This window comes from Penaeus japonicus, unplaced genomic scaffold, assembly GCF_977035675.1.
Source record: "Penaeus japonicus unplaced genomic scaffold, GWHDUDI00000001_assembly GWHDUDI00000025, whole genome shotgun sequence".
Classification (NCBI taxonomy): Eukaryota; Metazoa; Arthropoda; class Malacostraca; order Decapoda; family Penaeidae; genus Penaeus; species Penaeus japonicus.
The window spans coordinates 35,258,144-35,278,143 of NW_028234427.1; the positions used below are offsets into that span (position 1 = coordinate 35,258,144).

At 38.6% G+C, this 20,000-nt stretch overlaps 2 protein-coding genes across 2 annotated transcripts in view; one reads left to right on the forward strand and one right to left on the reverse strand.

Moving 5' to 3' along the window:
- Positions 1-13,737, forward strand: part of LOC122260931 (uncharacterized) — a gene marked incomplete in the record, with an annotated part of 180,168 nt that extends 166,431 nt beyond the window's left edge. Inside the window, 4 exon segments of the mRNA XM_086551638.1 lie at positions 1-4,060; positions 4,170-4,252; positions 7,522-7,634; positions 8,308-13,737. The exon segment at positions 1-4,060 is cut by the window's left edge and continues 114 nt beyond it. Coding sequence (XP_086407764.1) covers positions 1-4,060; positions 4,170-4,252; positions 7,522-7,634; positions 8,308-8,728 — 4,677 coding nt within the window.
- A 4,233-nt stretch (positions 13,738-17,970) lies between these two features.
- The window catches only part of pr (6-pyruvoyl tetrahydrobiopterin synthase purple), a 6,657-nt gene continuing 4,627 nt past the window's right edge, over positions 17,971-20,000 (reverse strand). Inside the window, exons 3-4 of the mRNA XM_043028404.2 lie at positions 19,006-19,144; positions 17,971-18,349 (exon numbers count right to left, since the gene is read on the reverse strand). Of these exons, the coding sequence (XP_042884338.1) occupies positions 18,199-18,349; positions 19,006-19,144 (290 nt within the window). The 3' untranslated portion in view covers positions 17,971-18,198. The remainder of the gene's footprint in view (positions 18,350-19,005; positions 19,145-20,000) is intronic.

A 20,000-nucleotide genomic window follows, 5' to 3' on the forward strand; every position in this document is an offset into this window, starting at 1 on the left:
GGTCCTGCCCAGCACTGTACCCCAACCTCTCACGCATGCTGTGATAATCATCATCGTTTCCCAATCAACATGCCATCGAACATGAACAATATGGGACCTAACATGGCCATGGGACCAGGTATTCGTCCAGGTATAGGGCCCGGCTTCGGGGAGATGGTCAGGCCAAACATGTGTCGGCCGGGAGATCCTTCTATGTTTCGCGGTGGGATGCCTCAGGGACAAGGGCCCCTCCAGCAACAACAGCAGTCAGTGCAGCAGCTTCAACAACAGCAGCAGCAACAACAGCAACAACAACAACAACAGCAACAACAGCAGCAGCAACAGCAGCAGCAGCTTCAGCAACAAACACCACCACAGCTCCAGCAGTCTGTTTTATCTCAGCAACAGCAGCAACAGCCACAGCCACAGCCACAGCCACAGCCACCCAACATGATGGGTCCAGGGTCACACATGATGCCTGGGATACGAGGAGTGGCACCTCACGGACCTGGTTTTATGAATGCCAACATGATGTGCCGCATGCCGGGACCAGGTATGATGCCACCTCGTGTCATGCCTCCCGGAAACATGCCAAATCCTCAGGGAGGAGCCGAGCGCCCCAGTGCACCTGCCACTTTCTGGGAAGAAGGGGAGAAGAGACGCAAGACAGGGGGGAGGGCCAAGAAGCGCTTCAAGGGTGTTTTGGAGAGAGCATCACCGTGCCCAAACGTCGATGTAAGAAATATTCACGGGGAACACCCTCGTCCTAATATGAGTGGACAGGGTGGCCCTGGACCTCCACACTCTGGACCTTCTTTTATGGATGATCCAAGTGGTTATCTAGCACAGCAGACGGCTCTCTTAAATAATACCATGGCAGGAGGTGGCATGGGACAGTTCTCTCCCCAGGCACCAGGCATTTCACCAAGACCTCCTCCACCACCAGCCTCCCAAACGGGAGCACCTACAGGTGGAACGGTTATGCCACAACAACAGATGCAACCAAAAAGTCAGGCTGGTGTGCCACCAGTAGGGAATAGCAGTGTTACGCGTGCTTCCCAGTTGTCCTCCTCACCTGCTGTGGTTCCTTTGCCAAGTAATGTCCCATTACCAGCAAGAGTCAGCAAGGCTGCAACGCATACAACAAACACTGTCATGACAACACCCTCTGTCCTTCCCACACCATCAACACACACAAGTGTAACTGGAGCCCCCACACCAACCTTAACCTCGCCACCAACCAGTACCTCAACTCCAACAAGTCAGCAGACCTCATCCAAGGGGGACTCTCAGAGAAGCACACCAGTGGCAGCAGAAAAGACAGCAAGTCCTCCAGAGGGTGCCAAACAGTCCCAGGGTCAGGCTGCTGAAGGAGAGACTGCCTTGTCTACATCCATAGCCAAGGCTGAGTCTAGTAGTCTCATTCACACTACAACAGTTACTTATACCTCCTCTGCAACACTGACCACCAACACTAAAATTGCAAATTCAATGCCAATATCAACTCAGTCGGAATGTTTACAACCAAAAGAAAAAATTGAAACTGTATGTTTCAAACCAGAGGAAGATCAGTTGGTAAAAGTAAAGCATGAGGCAAATTCACCTGAAGATAGCATAAAACCTTCTGTCAACATAAACATATCAAGTGTAAAAGAAACAATAAAGTCTGAAAATTGGTGCAAAGAAGTATCAAGTAACATGAGTAGTTGTGAAAGCACAGGCAGCAGTCCAGACCAGGCAGTCAGTGGGGGAAATGGGAGTGAAGGTGTTGCAGCTAATAAACCCTTAACACCTGGCCCTCCAGGTGTAAGCAGGGCTGGAGGGGTTACTCAGTCTCCTCTGGAGATGGTGCAAAGTATTGTTAGTAGCATTCCCGTGCCATCCTCTCTTGGGCCCATTCGACCAAGTTCCCAACCACAACAGCCTCCGCCTCCTCAGCCACCCCCTCCACCGCCACCCCAACCACAGCAGTTACCACAACCACCTCCACAGCAACAAGCAGCACTTCCAGTATCTATGTCAGCAGGAATGTACAATGTGCCTATATCCACAAATGTAACAGTGTATGGTGGAGGTAATTCAGCTGGGCTAGTCCGTGGTCCAGGTCCTGTTCTAGTAGGAGGACCACCATCTGCCCAGTCAGGTGCCTTTGTTAGCAGTGGTAATGGATGTAATGGCCCAACCAGTATGGTTGTTGTTTCCTCTCAGTTCAACAATAAGAACAATGCAAACCCAGGTGCAGCTGTGACGTCAGCAGTGGCCGGTGTTGTTGGAGTACCAGCTGCAATGTCTCAAGTACAGGTTCAGCAGCATATGGCTTCTATGCAACAACATTTACAGCCGCAGATTCAGCAGCAGCTACAACCGCAGTTACAACCCCAATTACAGCCACAACTTCAGCCGCAGCTACAACCCCAATTGCAGCCCCAGTTACAACCACAGATACAACAATTTCAGCCTGTACAACCAGTGGTGCAACTAGTCAACACCTTTGCCACAATGCAGGCTCCAGTTATTATACAAAATGGTGGTAATATTATCCAGTCATCTCCTAGTATTTTACACAGCCCAGGTGGCATGATTGCTGGTCCCACACCACTAACACAAGGTACTATCATGGCTGGACAGTCCTTGGTTCCTGTTACTGCAGCTACTTTGGCAGTGGAAGGTACTCACCATCATCCTCAGCAACAGCAAGGCCAAGTTGGGCAGCCACAGTCTTCACCACATTTACAGGTGGCACAAGTTGTCACAACTGGTCTAACAGCTGAAGCAGTAGATGACACAAGAGCTAGTAATGCCTCCACTCCACATGCTACTTCAGTCTCCACTCCCTCAACGCCCCATTCAACCCCAGGGTCCACACCAGGATCAGACACTCCCTCCAGTGCTGGTTCTTCTGGAGGACGCAGACGGAAGAGAAGACGAAATTCCTCAACACCGCAGGGAACTGCTGCCACTCAGTCTTCGCCACAGCAGCATCAACAGCAAGGATTGGTACCAGCTATTATCATGGGAAATAAAGTTCCTCAACACATGGTAATGAACGGCCCCCATATGACTCAGGTGGCACCTTATGGTACAATGGGCACTGTGGCAGCGGCCGGTCAAATGGCTCAGGTTGCCACAGTTGCCAGTCAGGTGGGAGGTGGACAAATGCTGCAAGCAGCAGCAGCACAGGGAACTGGTGCTATCAATGTTGTTCAAATGGTTGGTAATACCTTACCAAATTTACCTGTGCAAGTTCACAACCCAGCAGCCATTCTCGTAGGTTCAGCACCTCCTCAGGGAGTAGTGATAAACCAGCTTGCTGATGGAACTTTCATATCAACAGACCCAAATACAGGCATGTCATATCCTGTTCAGCTACAGCTCTCTGGTGGCCACATTGTTGGTGTTACCCCAACGGTTAGTGGCTCAAGCGGGATGGTTGGTCCACTCACTCCTGGAGCAACTGCTGGTGGAATGCCTGCAATGGTGGCTGTGCGACCCCCAGTCCCCCACACTACAGCAGTAGTTAGTGGCCCAAAGGTAGTAAACATCTCTCCTTCACCAGCAACATCACAATTAACAGGTAGCACAGGAGTCCATGTTTTACCTGTGACTGCAGCAACTGCCACCTATCCAGCTCCAGGGACTAGTGTTAGTCCTGGGCAGGCAGTGTGTGTAAGCCAGGGTGCTGCTCCACCAGTAGTTGTTACTTCAGAATATGTTGGAGGTCAACCAGTTGTAATGGGAGGGGGGGGATGTAGTAGTAACACAACAGTAGTTCAGCACAAGACCACTATAGTGCAACAGCGCACAACTCTTGTAGCAACACAGGGGAATACTGACACAGGCACACGGTCCTCAGTGTCAACGCAAACACCTGGTGGATTGGGAGAGAGTGATGTGAGCAGCTCAGATTGTGTTGGAGTCGCAGCACCAGCATCCCCTTCTCATCAGAGTGCAGAGGTGACCACGACGCGCCACGACGAAGATGCCACCCCCCCTACAGACCCACCCCATCCACTTCCACCACACTCCCCGGACAAGAATAAGCGTACCATTCCTGAGGAGCCCCATAGTGCGTCCACTTCAGGTAAAGTCGATGTCACAATGCCATTGCTAACTTGCCTGATGTAGTGCCAGTGATGAGCCAGAGCCAGTGTGGGGCCAGAGCCACTAAACGCGGTGCCGCTGTGTTCCAGAGGAGGCGGTGATGTGCGGCCGCGGAGTGGTGTGGGGGCCGCATAGGGGCCACCACTACTGGCCGGCTCAGGTGCTCCACCAGGTAACTACACCACAGAATAACTAATACACAGCTTTCTACATTTTCCCTCTTCCAAAGTCAATGTAAACCCACATTTACCACATGTCTGCACTCCTTTTAACTCCTTCCTACTCTTCTTTAGTAGAATGACGTTCTAATTTCCCTTAAACACTTTGACAAATTATTTCTACAAGCCAAGGTACTAATGTAATTTGAAATTATCAATAAGAGCTTGTGGTCAACTCATTTATGCTTCCAAAAGGCCTTAAAAGGAAAAGAGTTGCCGGTCATTTGGTATGGTTTGATTTTTTCCCCACACTCCTAACAATTATCGCTGGAATCCACATATGATATAAAAAAGTGCATCATAAAGAGTAATTTCAGCTGCAATATCACACTATTTTGATCTCCATCTCTCACTGGGACTTTCTTGAGTTTTTTATATGAAAATGATGATTGTGTAGTTAGAGAATTAATATTCAGATACTTAAAATAAAACTTTGATGATATTCACTAATTGAATTTACATTTTGTTATAGTTCTCATTAAAACATTGTGATCATCTTAAAGGCAATGTATGTTGATCATGTAAAGTTGTTAGATTCTCTCAATAGTATTACATTCAAGAATCTTTTCTTCTCTTTTGTGAATGAATATCCACCTCAATCCCTACACCTTGGCTTGTAGCAACTAACTTTTTTTATTATTCCTATTATTTTTTTCAGTTTCTCATCCTTGACAAACACCCCAAAAACCTGTCACATAAATACCCTCTGAGACCATAATATGTACATAGCCAGTCTTAGATTATAGTACAAATGTCCTTTTAGATTTAATTTTCATTCTTTTGGAAGTTGATGTAATTTGAGTGAGGATAATGATTAAAAAGGCAAAGCTATCATTTTATCAAATTCAATTCAGATATTTAAAGGAAGTTAAGATGTGAGCACTGTTATCTTTTATTTACAGACAACAACAACTTCCAAAATTATATCTTTTTGTCTGTGTGTGTATTGTGTTTGTCTGTTTCCATGTCGTGCACTCAAAAACAGGACTGCAGGTGGTGGTGGATTGCTGTGTGTTGCTGATGCTGGTGCTGAGTGCTTCGTGTTCTGGGTTTTATTTTTTATTTTTTTTTTATCTTTTTTATTTTTACAGGAGACAATAGTAGTTGTCATATCTATTTTTAGTTCTTAATTTTTTCAACTATTAATTATAGAGATCCTATGTATGTTTATTCTACTTGAGTAAATTTTGAGGACTAAATTTAAGAAAATTACTCAAATGAATATTCAGTGTAATTTAAGAGCAATGATATCTCCTTTGCCACTTCCCCATTGAGACTGAAATACAGTCATGTAAAAAACATGTTTCAAACATGTCCTGATCAAGCAACCCACAGTAACCAGGACTGAGTACAAGTTCCATGTCAGGGTTGATGAAGTATTTAGGATGGAGATGCAATAAAGAAATACTTATTTTTTCTTGCATCTGAAGAGTAAAACCTTAAGCTTTGTTTTGGTAGACTGTGTGTTTTTTAATTATGCTCGTTTCTCTACACCTTGGTAGGATACAGCATCCCTGTTTGAGTTGTAAAGGATTTTTCATGATTATCCTTTCCTGTTTTTGCTTGTGTTGCCCTTGGGTTCAGACAGTTGCAAATGATGCAGCCTTCCTTTATTTTCAACCTGTTGCATTTGCAGTGCCTCACAAGGTTGCTGTGTGTTATTTGTTATGTGTTTTTTTTTTCATGTTGCTATCCCACATCCACACTAATTATTGTTTTTTCTCCTTAGTATACCTAACATTTATCTTACTTCTGTTTTTCCCCTTTGTTTGTATGGGTCAATTAATTGAATTTCTTTGAAAACAAATGAATAATAATTTCCATATATGATGATAATCAACATTTGAAAGAAGTATTAATTTGATTTTGTTGTGTACAACATTTATAATCTCTCTCTCTCTCTCTCTCTCTCTCTCTCTCTCTCTCTCTCTCTCTCTCTTTCTCTCTCTCCTCTCTCTCTCTCTCTCTCTCTCTCTCTCTCTCTCTCTCTCTCTCTCTCTCTCTCTCTCTCTCTCTCTCTCTCTCTCTCTCTCTCTCTCTCTCTCTCTCTCTCTCTCTCTCTCTCTCTCTCTCTCTCTCTCTCTCTATCTCATTATTATTGTTATTGTTATTATATTATCATTATTATTATTATTATTATTATTATTATCATTATAATTTTGATATCATTATTATCATTATTATTATTATTATTATCATTGTCATCATCATCATCATCATCATTATCATTATTATTATATGCTTTTCATTATTTCTCTAAATTAAATTACAATACTATTATTAGATTTTAATTGTAGGTTTTAAAAAATGGCTCAGTGAAATAACAGATACAATTATCGGCCCTTCTTCATCGCACTTCTAGTCATACCTCTTTTTTTTCTCTTTCTTTGGCTAGTCGTAAAGTCTCTCTTAATTTCTCAATACGTCACAGCCTCCAGGATGATTTACATTTATTTGATACTTGATCAGATATGATTTACTATTTAAAGTAGGTGAAAGAGCTGTTGCAAGAGGAAATGAAGTTCGATAGATATTGGCTCGTGTCTGGCAATGTAGCTAAGAGGAAAACCTAATGTGATTGATATGGAAATTATTGAACAGAGTTCATAGAGATAAATGTAGAAGAAAGGTATGAATGAGACTGAATATCTGAATGCACAAGAGATGTATTTGACGCATTTCGACAGAGGTCTTTCTCAAAAATACTGTAATTTTTAAGAAAGACCTCCGTCGAAACGCGTCAAATACATCTCTTGCGTGTTTAGATATTCAGTCTCCTTCATACCTTTCCATGGAAAATATTATTGGCCCTATGATTCTAATATTGATAATGGTAATTGTCTTTAGTATATTTATCTTTATACCAAAAGTCTTATTTATTTTTTCCCTGTTATTCACCTTTTTTTTTCTATTTATGTTGCTGTGTTTGGTCTGGCATTATTGACTGTGTGAAATAGCAAAGGAAATGTGTGTCTTTGGTGAAGGTTGTTGTCTTACTAACAGGTTTCAGGGAATCACTAATTTCTCTATTCTTTCTCATACTTAATTCATATAGTTAAAGTGATAGTTCTGATAGTAATGGTACAGAATAAAGAGAAGAATAACAATAATAATGATAAGAATAGTTATAAGTATAACAGAATAGCTGTTCATAAGAAAAGATACATAGATCTTAGGGACTGTCACTCCCCCATTGTTCTTACTTTGAACCCTACCGTCTCAGGCTGGTGGTGAGTGTGTGGTGCAGTGGTACGGGGATCACAGGGTGGACACCGTCAAACATTCCGTCCTATCCACGTTCCCCATTGTACCCCCCAGGGTGCCAACACGCCGCAGGTAAGTCACGCTCACTCTTCGTCTGGTTCTTAGCGTTACGGACTTCAAAGTTTAACATTTTATTGGTTCCTGTAAAATATTGAAACTGAATATGAGTTAAGTGAGGTTGGAGAATATTATGGTTAGATTTTTCTGATTTTTATTTGACTTATTTGTATTTTTGGGATGTGATTATTGTTGCAGATGTGATATCTAATGTCCCTTTTTGTTAATAATGTAAAAAGTAAAGAAGCTAGCTATGTATTTTCTCTATCTGATTAAATTATCTGTCATTCTTTTGAACTTATTTGATTATATATCTGTCATTCTTTTGAACTTATTTGATTATATATCTGTCAATCTATTTATACGCAAATATACTGTATATATGAATTAATTATTTTAGTACATAGTTGTGAACTAAGGGGGTTGTTGTGGTACAGTGGTTGTGCTTGTGACTAGGGACCAATAGGGTCTCTTGCAAAGTTGGTTCAAGCCCTGCTATGGTCCAAGGTTAGGAAAGGCATCCACTCAAGGTAACAACCTCTACCTGCCTCATAGTAGGCTCTGTCCTGTCCCTTGTGAGTTTGTGACGTAAAACAGATCATCATCACTGCTTAGTTGTTAACAGAAATTATAATTCACTCATAATATAATTTAAAGTTAAGAGATTGACTTGAAATTACAATTTCAGTGTGCGAGGGAGAGCTGCATTAGACAAGGCAATAGCTGAAGCCATGCAAGATAATGCAATCAACCACCAACAGTGCGAAGTTTCTCAGCCAGTTGCACTGGAAGGCATGCCCGCGGACTCTCCAACCACCGTTGTTGTTGCTGTGAATGGACCTCTGATTGGACTGGGAAGTGGACCAGTTAGAAGAATGCTAAACAAACCAGCGAAACCACCCTCGGAGCCCCAGCATTTAAATATACCTCATATGAACCAAGTGACGGCACGGGAGAACAAGACTGCCATGGGGGGCGGAGCCAAGTGCCTTCCGGCCTCGCTAGGAGTTCTGGATGGCCAGCAGCTCCTTCCCCCCCAGGCCGTGCAGTCTCTTTCTCCTCACACCACGGGACCCACGAGAGCAAGGCGCAGGCGGAGGATCAGGTGACATGGGCCGCAGAGTTGTCTATAAGCCAAGAGTTGTAGTAATCATGACACAACCATAAGTGCGATTTATATTTTGAATCCAATGTAGTTCAATATGATAGTTATGTGTATCTGCATTTTTATGACTCTTTCATTTTTTTCGGAAGACATAATGAATTATCACTGATTTTGATTGAATAATCAGGTTCTTTGACAGCTTCTATTGGTTAAGTAATACAGTATGCCGGGCTAATTTATGTTGTTCTGGAAATCAGTGTTGCATCACTGAGCATGCATTATTGTTTATGAACTTATTATTGTTTACAAACATATTTGTTACTATACTATCATGTTCTTGGTTTATTAGACTACTTGAATCATGTTACAGAAGAAAAATATAATGCATATTCCATACTTCAAATTGATAGGTTATATGATAGCTATAAAATATGATGATTGAATATAAAATGGATTATATTAGTGAGTTGAATGATATATTATTATGGTATATAGTAAGGAGTGTTAAAGCTTTTGAGCCAAGTCAAATCCAGCATCACGGGTGATAAAGTCAAATGAGAGTCACCTCCAGTATCAAATCTTTGAGTAACTAATATGCATTAAGGAAACCATCAAGAAATTCTTGCTGTATATGGCATGGTGAAAGGAAAAAAAAAACAAAAAAAAAACAGGTGAATAGATGCTATGATTGGAGTCCAATATTGCGGTGTATGAGATGAGGCAGCATGCTATTCTAAGTAAATGGATGTACTCAGGGTAAACTTTGTAGTCCACTAATTAGCCCGAAGATACTGCTTACAACGCTAACGAGGAAGGCAACTACGAGTAGATATCAGTAGCTTAAAATTTGGAAAGCTTCCGTTTTACCGTAAGAATCATTACCACTAACTAGCCTTTTGGACGGGAGGACGAAATACAAGGTGAGCCATTCATCAGGAGACACACCTGAGACCGAGATTTTTTCGTGTGTGTATTTTGAACAGCTAAAAAAAAAGAAAGAAACAAAAAAAAGAAAAAAAAAAGACTTTGATTATTAGACTTTCAGTAAGGTTAGTGATGAGTGGGGTTGGTCTGGATTTATTTATTTGTCTTAATGTTTCATGAAGAGGGATTGGGGTTAGCACAGAGAGGGACTTTATTTGCATCTCATCTGCGTTCCTAGAAATGGGAAAATGGCAATGAAACACACGACCTGAGAAAGAGTGAAGGGAGTATCATCAGCTGCAGATATCAAAACCAGGCACTGCATGATGGTATTTAGCACTTTAACATGCTGCTCTACTGTTGCAGGTTGGAAATGTCACATGATGATGTATTGTTTAGCCTTCCCATATAGTTTCTCTGTCAAGGGGCCTTATATATTTGTGATTACTGATTTTTATTTACATTTAAAACAAGACAAAAACAAAGTTGTTCTGACAATTAAAGCACATATATTTTTAATCTGACAAAATAATTTTTCTTGAAAATTTTAAATACTTTCTTCATATGAATTTTAATGGGCTTGCATACAACTATTTAATGACACATACACTGTATGTTTATGGTTAGTACTCCATTCTTGTTTATTTTATTTTTGTAATCATCATTAAATAAGCAGATTATAGTTGTCTTCCACCAAAGTCATCTTCATAGGCTTTCCAAATTTTAAGATAGGTAAATGAACTGATTCCTCAGATTATATCACACTTGCTTTAAGTCTTTGCGATAAAACTGAACCGAGACGCCCCAGAGCTTCACATAATAATATACAAGACAAAAAAACAGCCAGTCGTGCTGTGCGGTCCTCATCTTGTGAGCTTGTCAGCGGGTTCATCGTAGACTTTCTACAAATTCCCAGAGTTATGTCATGTGTTTGCACTATCGGGAAGTTAACAGTTTACTTACAACCTCACAAAACCCCCGAGACGGCAAGGATGTCTAAGGTGCCTTGAGTGTGCCAGTATTAGTGGAGAGTTAATTTGTGATAGTGCGCATTTTGTACACCATTAGTTAATTGTAATCTTTGCCAAGCTTTGACAATAATTGGTGAGTTTAGAAGATATAAATGCAGTGTTACAAAGCTATCATTGTAAATCAAAACTTGTAAAGTAAGTTGTTGATGTTGAAGGGTAATTTTTATGACAAAGACACTACAATCAAATAACCAAGGAAAACAGTAACTCTGATTACAATATTGGCTGAACTCGCCTAGCCATGCAAATATTCCCTTTCAGATCCTAAGTCGGTGCTTGACCTTAAAAGGATAGCAATTTGTACAAATATGTAGTGATCAAGCACTTACTTAGGAGCTTGATTATGGTTCCCCTTGCACGTGGTTCTCTATTATCCATGTATGAAGAATACGTAGTACCCAGGTGTGGTGGACGCAGACTGCACCGAAAGGGCACGGCCATTGACAGGATGGTCTGGACGGGAGGAAGTTTGAAGTTTTTGGGGAAGTAATATTTATAGTTTTTATCAATATTTAATAACTTCTTGTTCTTGTATTTTGTTGAGACATGCATCCAGTGCATGAATGTTATCGTTGGAAAGGATATTAGAGAATTACTTGTACTTAATTTACTCTTTTCCAAATTGCCTTTGAACTATACTAAAATGTTGTCTCTGTGGATACAGTAACAGTTTGTGACTTTCCCCCCCATTGTGTAGCACCTTCATTGAGTACAGCTCTACTCAGGCAACCATTAGCAATGAAAAATAAGATTTTGATTTATTCATCAGTACAGCTGGAATTTTTTGGACATTCAAAATGTTAATGTAAACAATATCAGGGAGTTAAGTGTGGCAGTGTGTGGCTTATGGTGGAACTAGTGTGGTTGTGATTCTGGGGAACTAAATGACTTGCTTATTTACCCCAGTAGACTAAATATATAAGAAGTCAGATATCCTATATATATTGATATGTAGATACTAATTCAGTGTCAAAGTGAATCACATACAAGCTTGAAACAAGTAAAATATCCTAGACCCTATGAATATGTACCCACCCCCACAGCTTCCTGATCTCAAGAAACTGGTGCTAGGAAAGGCAAATTGGAAAAGAGTTGAGAAATGTTAGGGATGTCTGGTTTATTATTGCGTCTTGGCAAGGATAATTGAGCTTTAGATAAACCTCAACTTGTTCCCAGAATTGCTTGTTATGACACATCTTCCTCATTGCCTGCATCTGCTACTGTTTGTCACTCTTCAGTTGTGGGTTTTACTTCGGTTTCATCTTTTAAGATTTCATTTTTTCAGATTATGATTGAATCTGTAATACATCTCAGATATGGCCAAGTTGTTTGCCAAATTAATTATATAACGTTAATAACTGGTAAGTACAAAGTATCTATTTCAAGTTGTGTAAACTTTTTTTTTTTTTCTTTTCTTTTTTTTCCATTTAATGACAAGGAAAGGTACCAGTGAGTTGTCAAAAGTCAAAGTAAATGTATATTTTAGTACTTGAGGTTACTGAAGTGTTTACTGTGGTATGGGTTGCTTGGGAAGATAGCCATGTATCTTTTAGAAACTCAGTGTATTGATGGAAGTCATGTCTAAACCACACCAGTATGTGTAGAAACATGGTAGATCTGCTGATTGTGTGCATTATAGTGACTTCTACCAATGTACTGGTGTGTACTACCTTTACTTTACCAGCCCACATGCCAAAGACTGATTACTTCTCGTCACAAGGTCAGGTGATGAGGGGCAAAGTGTGCACCATGATTTACCTTTTTAAAGTTAGTAAAAATTATATGGTATGCGTTTTTTCCTGTTTACAGAGAAGGGATATAGCTTGTTTCTTAACCTGTTTATTTGTATCCACTGCAGATTGCTACTAGTGTTGCCAGTGTGCACAATTATCCATTACAGAGTTGATTGGATTTGTTTTATATGTATATTTTATAGAGATTGAATCCTTATGTGTATATGAAATAAGTATTTTTTTTCTTTTTGCACATTACCTTGTAGCAATTACTCCAATCATATGTTAAGTACTGTTGTAGGGAGGGCATATATGACGTTATTCCCACTAATATGCATATTAGAACCTTGTTGTAATGAGTTATCAGTCTGTGGGTGAGTGTGCATGAGAGGCTGTCTTGATGTGCAACTCACCCACTGTATTTCTACTTAGTGGATCTGGTAGACAGTGTTAGGGTTAGAATTATTCAAGATTTGTGCACCCTATGGCAACACTTGTTTTCTGCAAGCCAAAGACACTCGTTGAGTTGCTGTACAGGTTCAGGTTGTTCGAGCTTAGATTAGAGATAGAGAAGTGTGGTTTATATTGTGTGTACAGAAGAAATATTATAATATGGAAGTCTTAGATTTTTTAAAAAGAAGATAACGTCCCAGTTTTAGGTCAGTGATGGACCTTTTGTTAATTAACCACCAAGTGGTTTGTTTCTCTCATGTTCAAATAATAATATGGGTGTGCATTCTCCATTACCCATTTGGGTCTGCAAGTAAGATGTATATTTTGTCTGTAAGGTATATAAGGAGACACACCCATATGGAACATTGTTGCCTCTCACAAAGTCTCAGCCTCTTGCCAGTCTGCAGTTTCCTTGGATGTAACATCTTCAGAAAGAAGTGGATGTAAAGACATCCGTTGGTTATTTACCCTAACACAGATAAATATAGATAAAGAATTATCACTATTCCTAGAATGAATGGTTAGTTTTAAGGGGACATATTTTTATCAGTTTAACTGTTTTTGGACCAAATATTACTGCAGACTGTGAGTGGTGAACATCTTCAAATCCCATTTCCCACATGCTCCTTCTGTCTACCCTCTTCCTCACCTCTCATAAGGATCCCACATCACTCCAATCATTTCCCAAGGTACATATTAGTCTCATTTCATCAACATTATTATCATCATCTTCATGTCCTGTGTACAGGAGTAATTTGTTTGCCACACTTCTGGACACCCCTACCTAAGAGGTATCTTGATATTATACTAGTTTCTTCTTTTGCTTTAACAAACGTGTCAAGCTTTATCCAATACACGATTTCAACTTCTGACAGTTGGTTTTATTATCCTGTGGAAATCAAAAGCATATTTGCTAATATTCTCTTAATATTTGGGATATTTTAAGGTTTATGAATAAGTGATGGATGTTAAACGTGATTATGCTCTAATTAGAAGGAGATTATTTCTGTATTTGAGTGAATATGAAGGAGTCTAAGAAAATTACATCAACATACATAACAATTAGTTGCTCTTGATTAAACAAAAACAAAAAAAATGACAGAGTATTATGTTATTAAGTTGCCATGTCTTATTTTCTTTTATCATGTTATGTACTTCAGTGTGTTATAACCATTAATCTTAGCTTTCTTTGCAAATTCTTTGAAAAATAATGACAGCTTTTCCTAGTAAATGGTTAATGAATTCATCAATCCCATTTCAAATGTGGGTAATATCACCCAATATATATTTTGTATTGTAGTATTAGAGAACATCATATCGCTTATTACACTTACACTACAAACAAGATTCCAAAAACTTCACTGCTATGAAGTTGAAACATCTCTGAGGTCACTGGAAGTAAGCCCATATATTTTATATCTTCTTACTGCCAACACGATAAATTGCAACCTAGTATGAAATTAAAGTAGTTGGTCATGTCCCATTACGGATTATAATATGAACTGAATCACTGTCCACATAGTGATTGAAAATAGTGACTTCTTAAGATATAGGTTATTTAAACATACGTCTGCTAGATTTAATAACTAATTAACACCAAGGTTTACACAAAAAGTTAGTGATGAACAATGACGAAAATTTATGACTGGGTGGCCTCTAGCCAAGCGACTAATTGATTAGAGTTTGATAATCTTTTTGGTAAAGAGTGATCCAGGATTATATAAACGTTGCTAATGAATTGTGATAAAATCCATGACGGGATTGCCCATGGTCCAGGCACCAGTTCAGTAGATTTGAGTGCCGATGCAGGGTAGATAGGTAGAGTTTGTGACTATGTGAATAGATTTTGGTTGTGATTCAGGATAGACGAGTAGATATTAGGATGAACCAGTAGATTACTCAAAGCCACTGACAGAATGTTAAGAAATTTAATGTGGGTTGTCTGTGTGATGGGGATCAGATAACATTTTGATGGTGAGCTTAATATATGCATAGATTTTGGGATCAGTCGGTCTGTTTTAGGGCACCAACCCATTTGCAATCAATGTCGTGGTTCATTAACATACCTAAGGATATCTAATTAGCTGAATGTATTTGTGGAGATTTTTCCAAGTAAAGAGGTTAAAAGGAGGAGGTCTGTGCTCTCTGCGAGCCTTTCCACACTTCATAAGGTATGCACAATGCATGCTACATAAATGTAGGAAGAAAAAGGCAGTGCTAGCTAGGTCTTGATAAAGATCCTAGTTGGCAACAGACCCCCGATAAGCCCCGCCCCCTTTCTTCCAATTAATCATAGGGCTTTAAATAGTTTTCTTTACCATTAATGAATTAAGTGATATATCAACAGTTTGCAAAAAGCCTATTATAAACAGAAAAAAGGAAAATAGTCTTACACAATATATGGGAGAGAACCAAGTCAACAGACTTTTTAAAAATATGATTCTAGTCCGGCTTATAGAACATAGCATTACATACTAAGAAATGTCAAATATCACGTAAAATAATGTAATACATAATAAGATAACGTAAATAGCACAATATCCAAATGTATCATGAAACCAGGATAGACATCTTTCTCAAGGAAAAGATGCACATTTTGACTTAATAAAAATAGGGCAGAGCTTAATGGCATCACATTAACGAGCCATTCACGAAGCTGTGTTCAATGCTTTGTATTGCTGTATGGAGATTTACTTTGTATTTTATTAAATTAATTTCACTGAGTATCAAAAATCTTTAAAAATTCACTTGTTTATTCAATTTAACGCAGTGTTTGATTCCAGAACCAACTCTTAGAAAACTAAGGAAAGTTTTTTTTCTGTTTTTCATCAGTATAAAACTCTATGTTAGTGTTGCTACCTGTTTCTAACTACCTTATCCCAGGCTATGGTGTTTCGAGGCTTCAGTCACACGAACCAATTTTATATGTTGACATGTATCAGTTTATTATATTATAAGATTATCATTTTAAGGTGTACATGGAAACTTAACACATCAATTTTTCCTCATGCCATCATCTTTTATGTTAAAACTTTGTTTAATTAAGGAAAATGATGGCAAGTGATATTACTTTGCATTGATAATAACTTTGATATCTATTAGAGATCCACATATGCTACAGCTTAAGAATATTACATAAACTAGCGTAGTTTTAGTCATTTACAGAAAAGTTATGAATCTGCTAAACAGAAGGATGTGTATTTTCGCTTTAATAATTGTCATGGTCTTCGTATTTATTCTAAATATATTCCACGGGATGACTAAGTGATTTGCGATTCTTTGGCTGTTCATTCTCGCTACGTTTTAACCAACCACTGTGACGAAACCGAACAAATTTACTGCAGCTATGTTGTAGTCTGTGCAATCTATTAACCCATTAACTGCAAAACTGACCATATGATTGCCAAAATCTTTGCATATTTGAAGATACTCTCACGATTTTGTTGGAAGAGGCAAACAGAATATGGTTTTTAACATGTTTATCAAGGATCTCTCTATCGACTCAGTGAACTCAGTATGAAGCCACTGACATTAGGATCAGACGCGTGGAACTTAAGTGTTCATTTTATCATCGTTAATTTGAAAGAGATCCGAGTAAGTGAATTCCATAAGTGTGCAATATTGCTCTTCATAAGCTCAATTTTGGATATTCCGCTTGTACATTCAAGGAAATCAATGGTAATTTATGGTTTTCAAAAAATCAAATGTTTAGATGAATGTTTACAATCTAAGGTCTCATTTGGTTACTTTAGTAGAATATGAGTACAAAAAATTGAATTTCAAATCTATCTTATTTCAACAGGGGTTTATTCTGAATGAAATTTAGACCTATACTAGACAATGAGGATAGTGAAGAAATAAGTTCCATCAAACCTCCGATTGTGAATGATTTAACAGATGAGGATCCTTGGGATGATGATGATACATATCCAGAAATTCGTTGACAGAGATATATACTAGAGCTCAAACACACAAAAGAACGGAAAAAAGAAAAAAAAATGTTTTGCAATGGCCTCTGAGTGACGATTCAAACAAAAGGTTGTGACAATAATCACGACAAACACCATTTCATTAAAACATAAATAAATGAATAGAGTGCCTAGTATCATACGGTTCTAAAGAAATGTGTTCCAGAGTGTTATCTTCCTTTTTTTTTTTTTTTTTTTTTTTTTACTTTAATCGGGTTATATACCTCTAAACAAAGTAACTTATGAGATTTAATAAAAATATAAATATTTTTCTTCTTCTGGGAGATAATAGGTTAAGGAAAAAGTGAGGAATCGTAAAATGAAACCGCTCATGATAAACCACATGTCACATGTCGATTTTGATAATATACGATATTTGCCAGTAAGAGTTTCCCCATTTGCAGGAGGAACGATGGCAGTGCAATTGCATGTTGTTCTGCATCTTCTGTTTACGACACTTTAGCATGATTTCCTCTTTGATATTTACCTTCAATTTTGCTGTTATAATTTTCTGATATGTTCTGTTATTGATGGTAAATTGCTCAAAATTACTCTCACTTTGGGTCGCCTTTCAGCAAATGGCAAATTATTTAAGGATTTTTCTACCACTTTATGAACACATTAGCGTTCTTGTCCTTCACTAATATTTATAATTATCATCGTATGGTAATTCATCTTTGATTGTCAGTTTGTTTATAATCAAATATAAACAATTTTATTAAGTTTTCGTAATAAATCTAAAGCAATATTTGTTTTTGTTGTTCCTGTCATACTCATCCTTCTTATCCACTAAGCCAACTCAGCTGTTCAATGCACACCTGATCTGATGGCTGGCTGATATGAGTATTCTACGAGTGTTAAATGCAAATTAGCGTCCTTTTTTAATTTATGTATGGTTAGCTTTCTTCGTCTCAGTGGCTCTGTAACAAGGATTTTTAAGTACAATTGAATGGAAAGTCTAACTTGGAATTTACGGGGAATTTTCTTTTATATCCTTGTATCTAGTATATAGATAGTACTGACGACTTGGTAGGTATTTCTCAAAGGTTAGCTCTTTTTAGATCATTTGCAAGGGACATTAAAAACTACATAAAAAACATTTAATCTATAAAATGCTTTCACTAAAACAAGACACATATTTAAAACAATTTTATTTTTAAAACTCTGATAACATATAAAATGCATGTCAAAAAGAAAGAAAGAAAGAAAAAAAAAAACATCGAAAGAACATACGAATTCGACAGAACACAGAACCGTTCTTGGAAGAGTCTCTACTTAAGCAATTTCGTCCCTGTACTAAAAATACCTCAACCGTCATCTCATTTAAACTTATGGCACTTTGATCTAATAACAGATATAAGATAATCATTCTTGTTCTCCCCTGTAGACCACAATATTCTTGTCAGTTTCATGAACCTTAATTTCATACAAGGTCACTTGACTCGGTAGCTGACCCTGGATGGCCTCATATATGACAACTGCAACGTTTTCCGTAGTGCTGACCAGATTTGAGTCCCTGAAGAGAGGAATTTGAGTGTGGTAAATACAAAATATTCAACTATGACTAAAACTGTCGTGATATATTATTAAATTCAACTTGGAATTTACAGTACACTTAAATGACAGATGAACAGCTTTTCAGTATTGTATAAGTATGGTTATGTATGCTCCTTAACAATATTAATTACAATTACAACTGTGTCTTACATGACGAAATCAAAATTGAATCTCAGGTGCAGAGAAACAGCTCACACGTCACGGATTGCATTCACCACAGCTTACTCAAAACCAAAGCCAAATAAATACTTGCTAAAGGGGTCCGTGCGATTCCTGATAACCCAATTGATATCACTAAATATAAACTTATACACAATACCTGTTTTACTTAAATTAAACCCCTTGTCTCAAGCGAATCAGTAAACTTACTGCTCCAGATATCCATATACAAGGGATATCTGGTAAACAAAAACACATTAGTGTAAACATAATGAAAACTTTAGACTATGTCTATGTCGGTATCAAAGTCAGATATAAAGAATGATTTCACTCGAAACGTAACTCATTAGTATCTCCCACATTACTATGGTTGTGTTTCACTTCACAACAACTTTATACTCCCCCCTCCAGAGGAAACAAACAAACCAGAATAAAACTAAAGAGTCACCCACTCACCTGAAGACAGGGACGTCCAGATCAAGATGTTTGTGGTCCATGACATCCATTACGGCGCTGTTGATAATCTGCTTGAGGTCCGTGACATTCATCACCATCCCAGTCACGGCATCTACGGGACCTCGCACTGTCACCTCGACTGGAAGGAAAACGGGAAATCAGAATTAGAATTAGGATCATCCGATTTCTTTTTCTTTTATAGTGGAATTAATTAGAATTAAAGCGAACGGTTGAGTAAAAAGGGGGATTAGTATATCTTGCGAAGTGTTGAAAGATGGAATGCCTGTGGAATGAATGTGATCACTTGAAATTATAAGGAAGGGCTATGAGCAAGGAAGGGATGGTGAAATGAGGAGCTTGTAGTGAGAAAAATTAAGTACAAGGTTTTCGGAATAAATGTTAATGAGAAATCGCTATCGCTGTGAAAATCTGATTTCTTACAAGCGATTTGTGTGAAATCGTTTTCGTTTCGAAGCTTTATGCTTCATTGTGATTTCGCAATTAAATATGGTCAACTTCGCAAATCTGAGTTTATCCTCTTAGCGCGCGCGCACGCACACACGCACTCACCTGCAAGACGGTATTCTCACAAATCCTCCGGTCACTTCTATTTCATATTTCTGCTCCCGGTAAATCAGCTGTAAAACCACCACGTGTTTCGAAGCAGTATTGACAAAGGTTCAAGAAAATGAGCAACACGCTGATACCGGCATGGTGAGGCGGCAACTAACTGCGCTTCCTAAAATTCCTGCTGATCGGCCTGCTGTACCTGACTTATATATGACGGCACTGTATGCTGAATTTTCGGTCAGTGAAGGAAGAAGTTACTGTGCAGAGACATCGCGAAACAATTCTGATTGTGGGTGACTGATCTGGGCATGATTTTCCGGGTATTCTTAGTCCAAGAGATTTCGTCGTAGCATAAATTCGTAAATTAGTTACAGATGATAAAATGGCAACTATCCTAATGATGAAAATCGTACCTGAGAAATGAA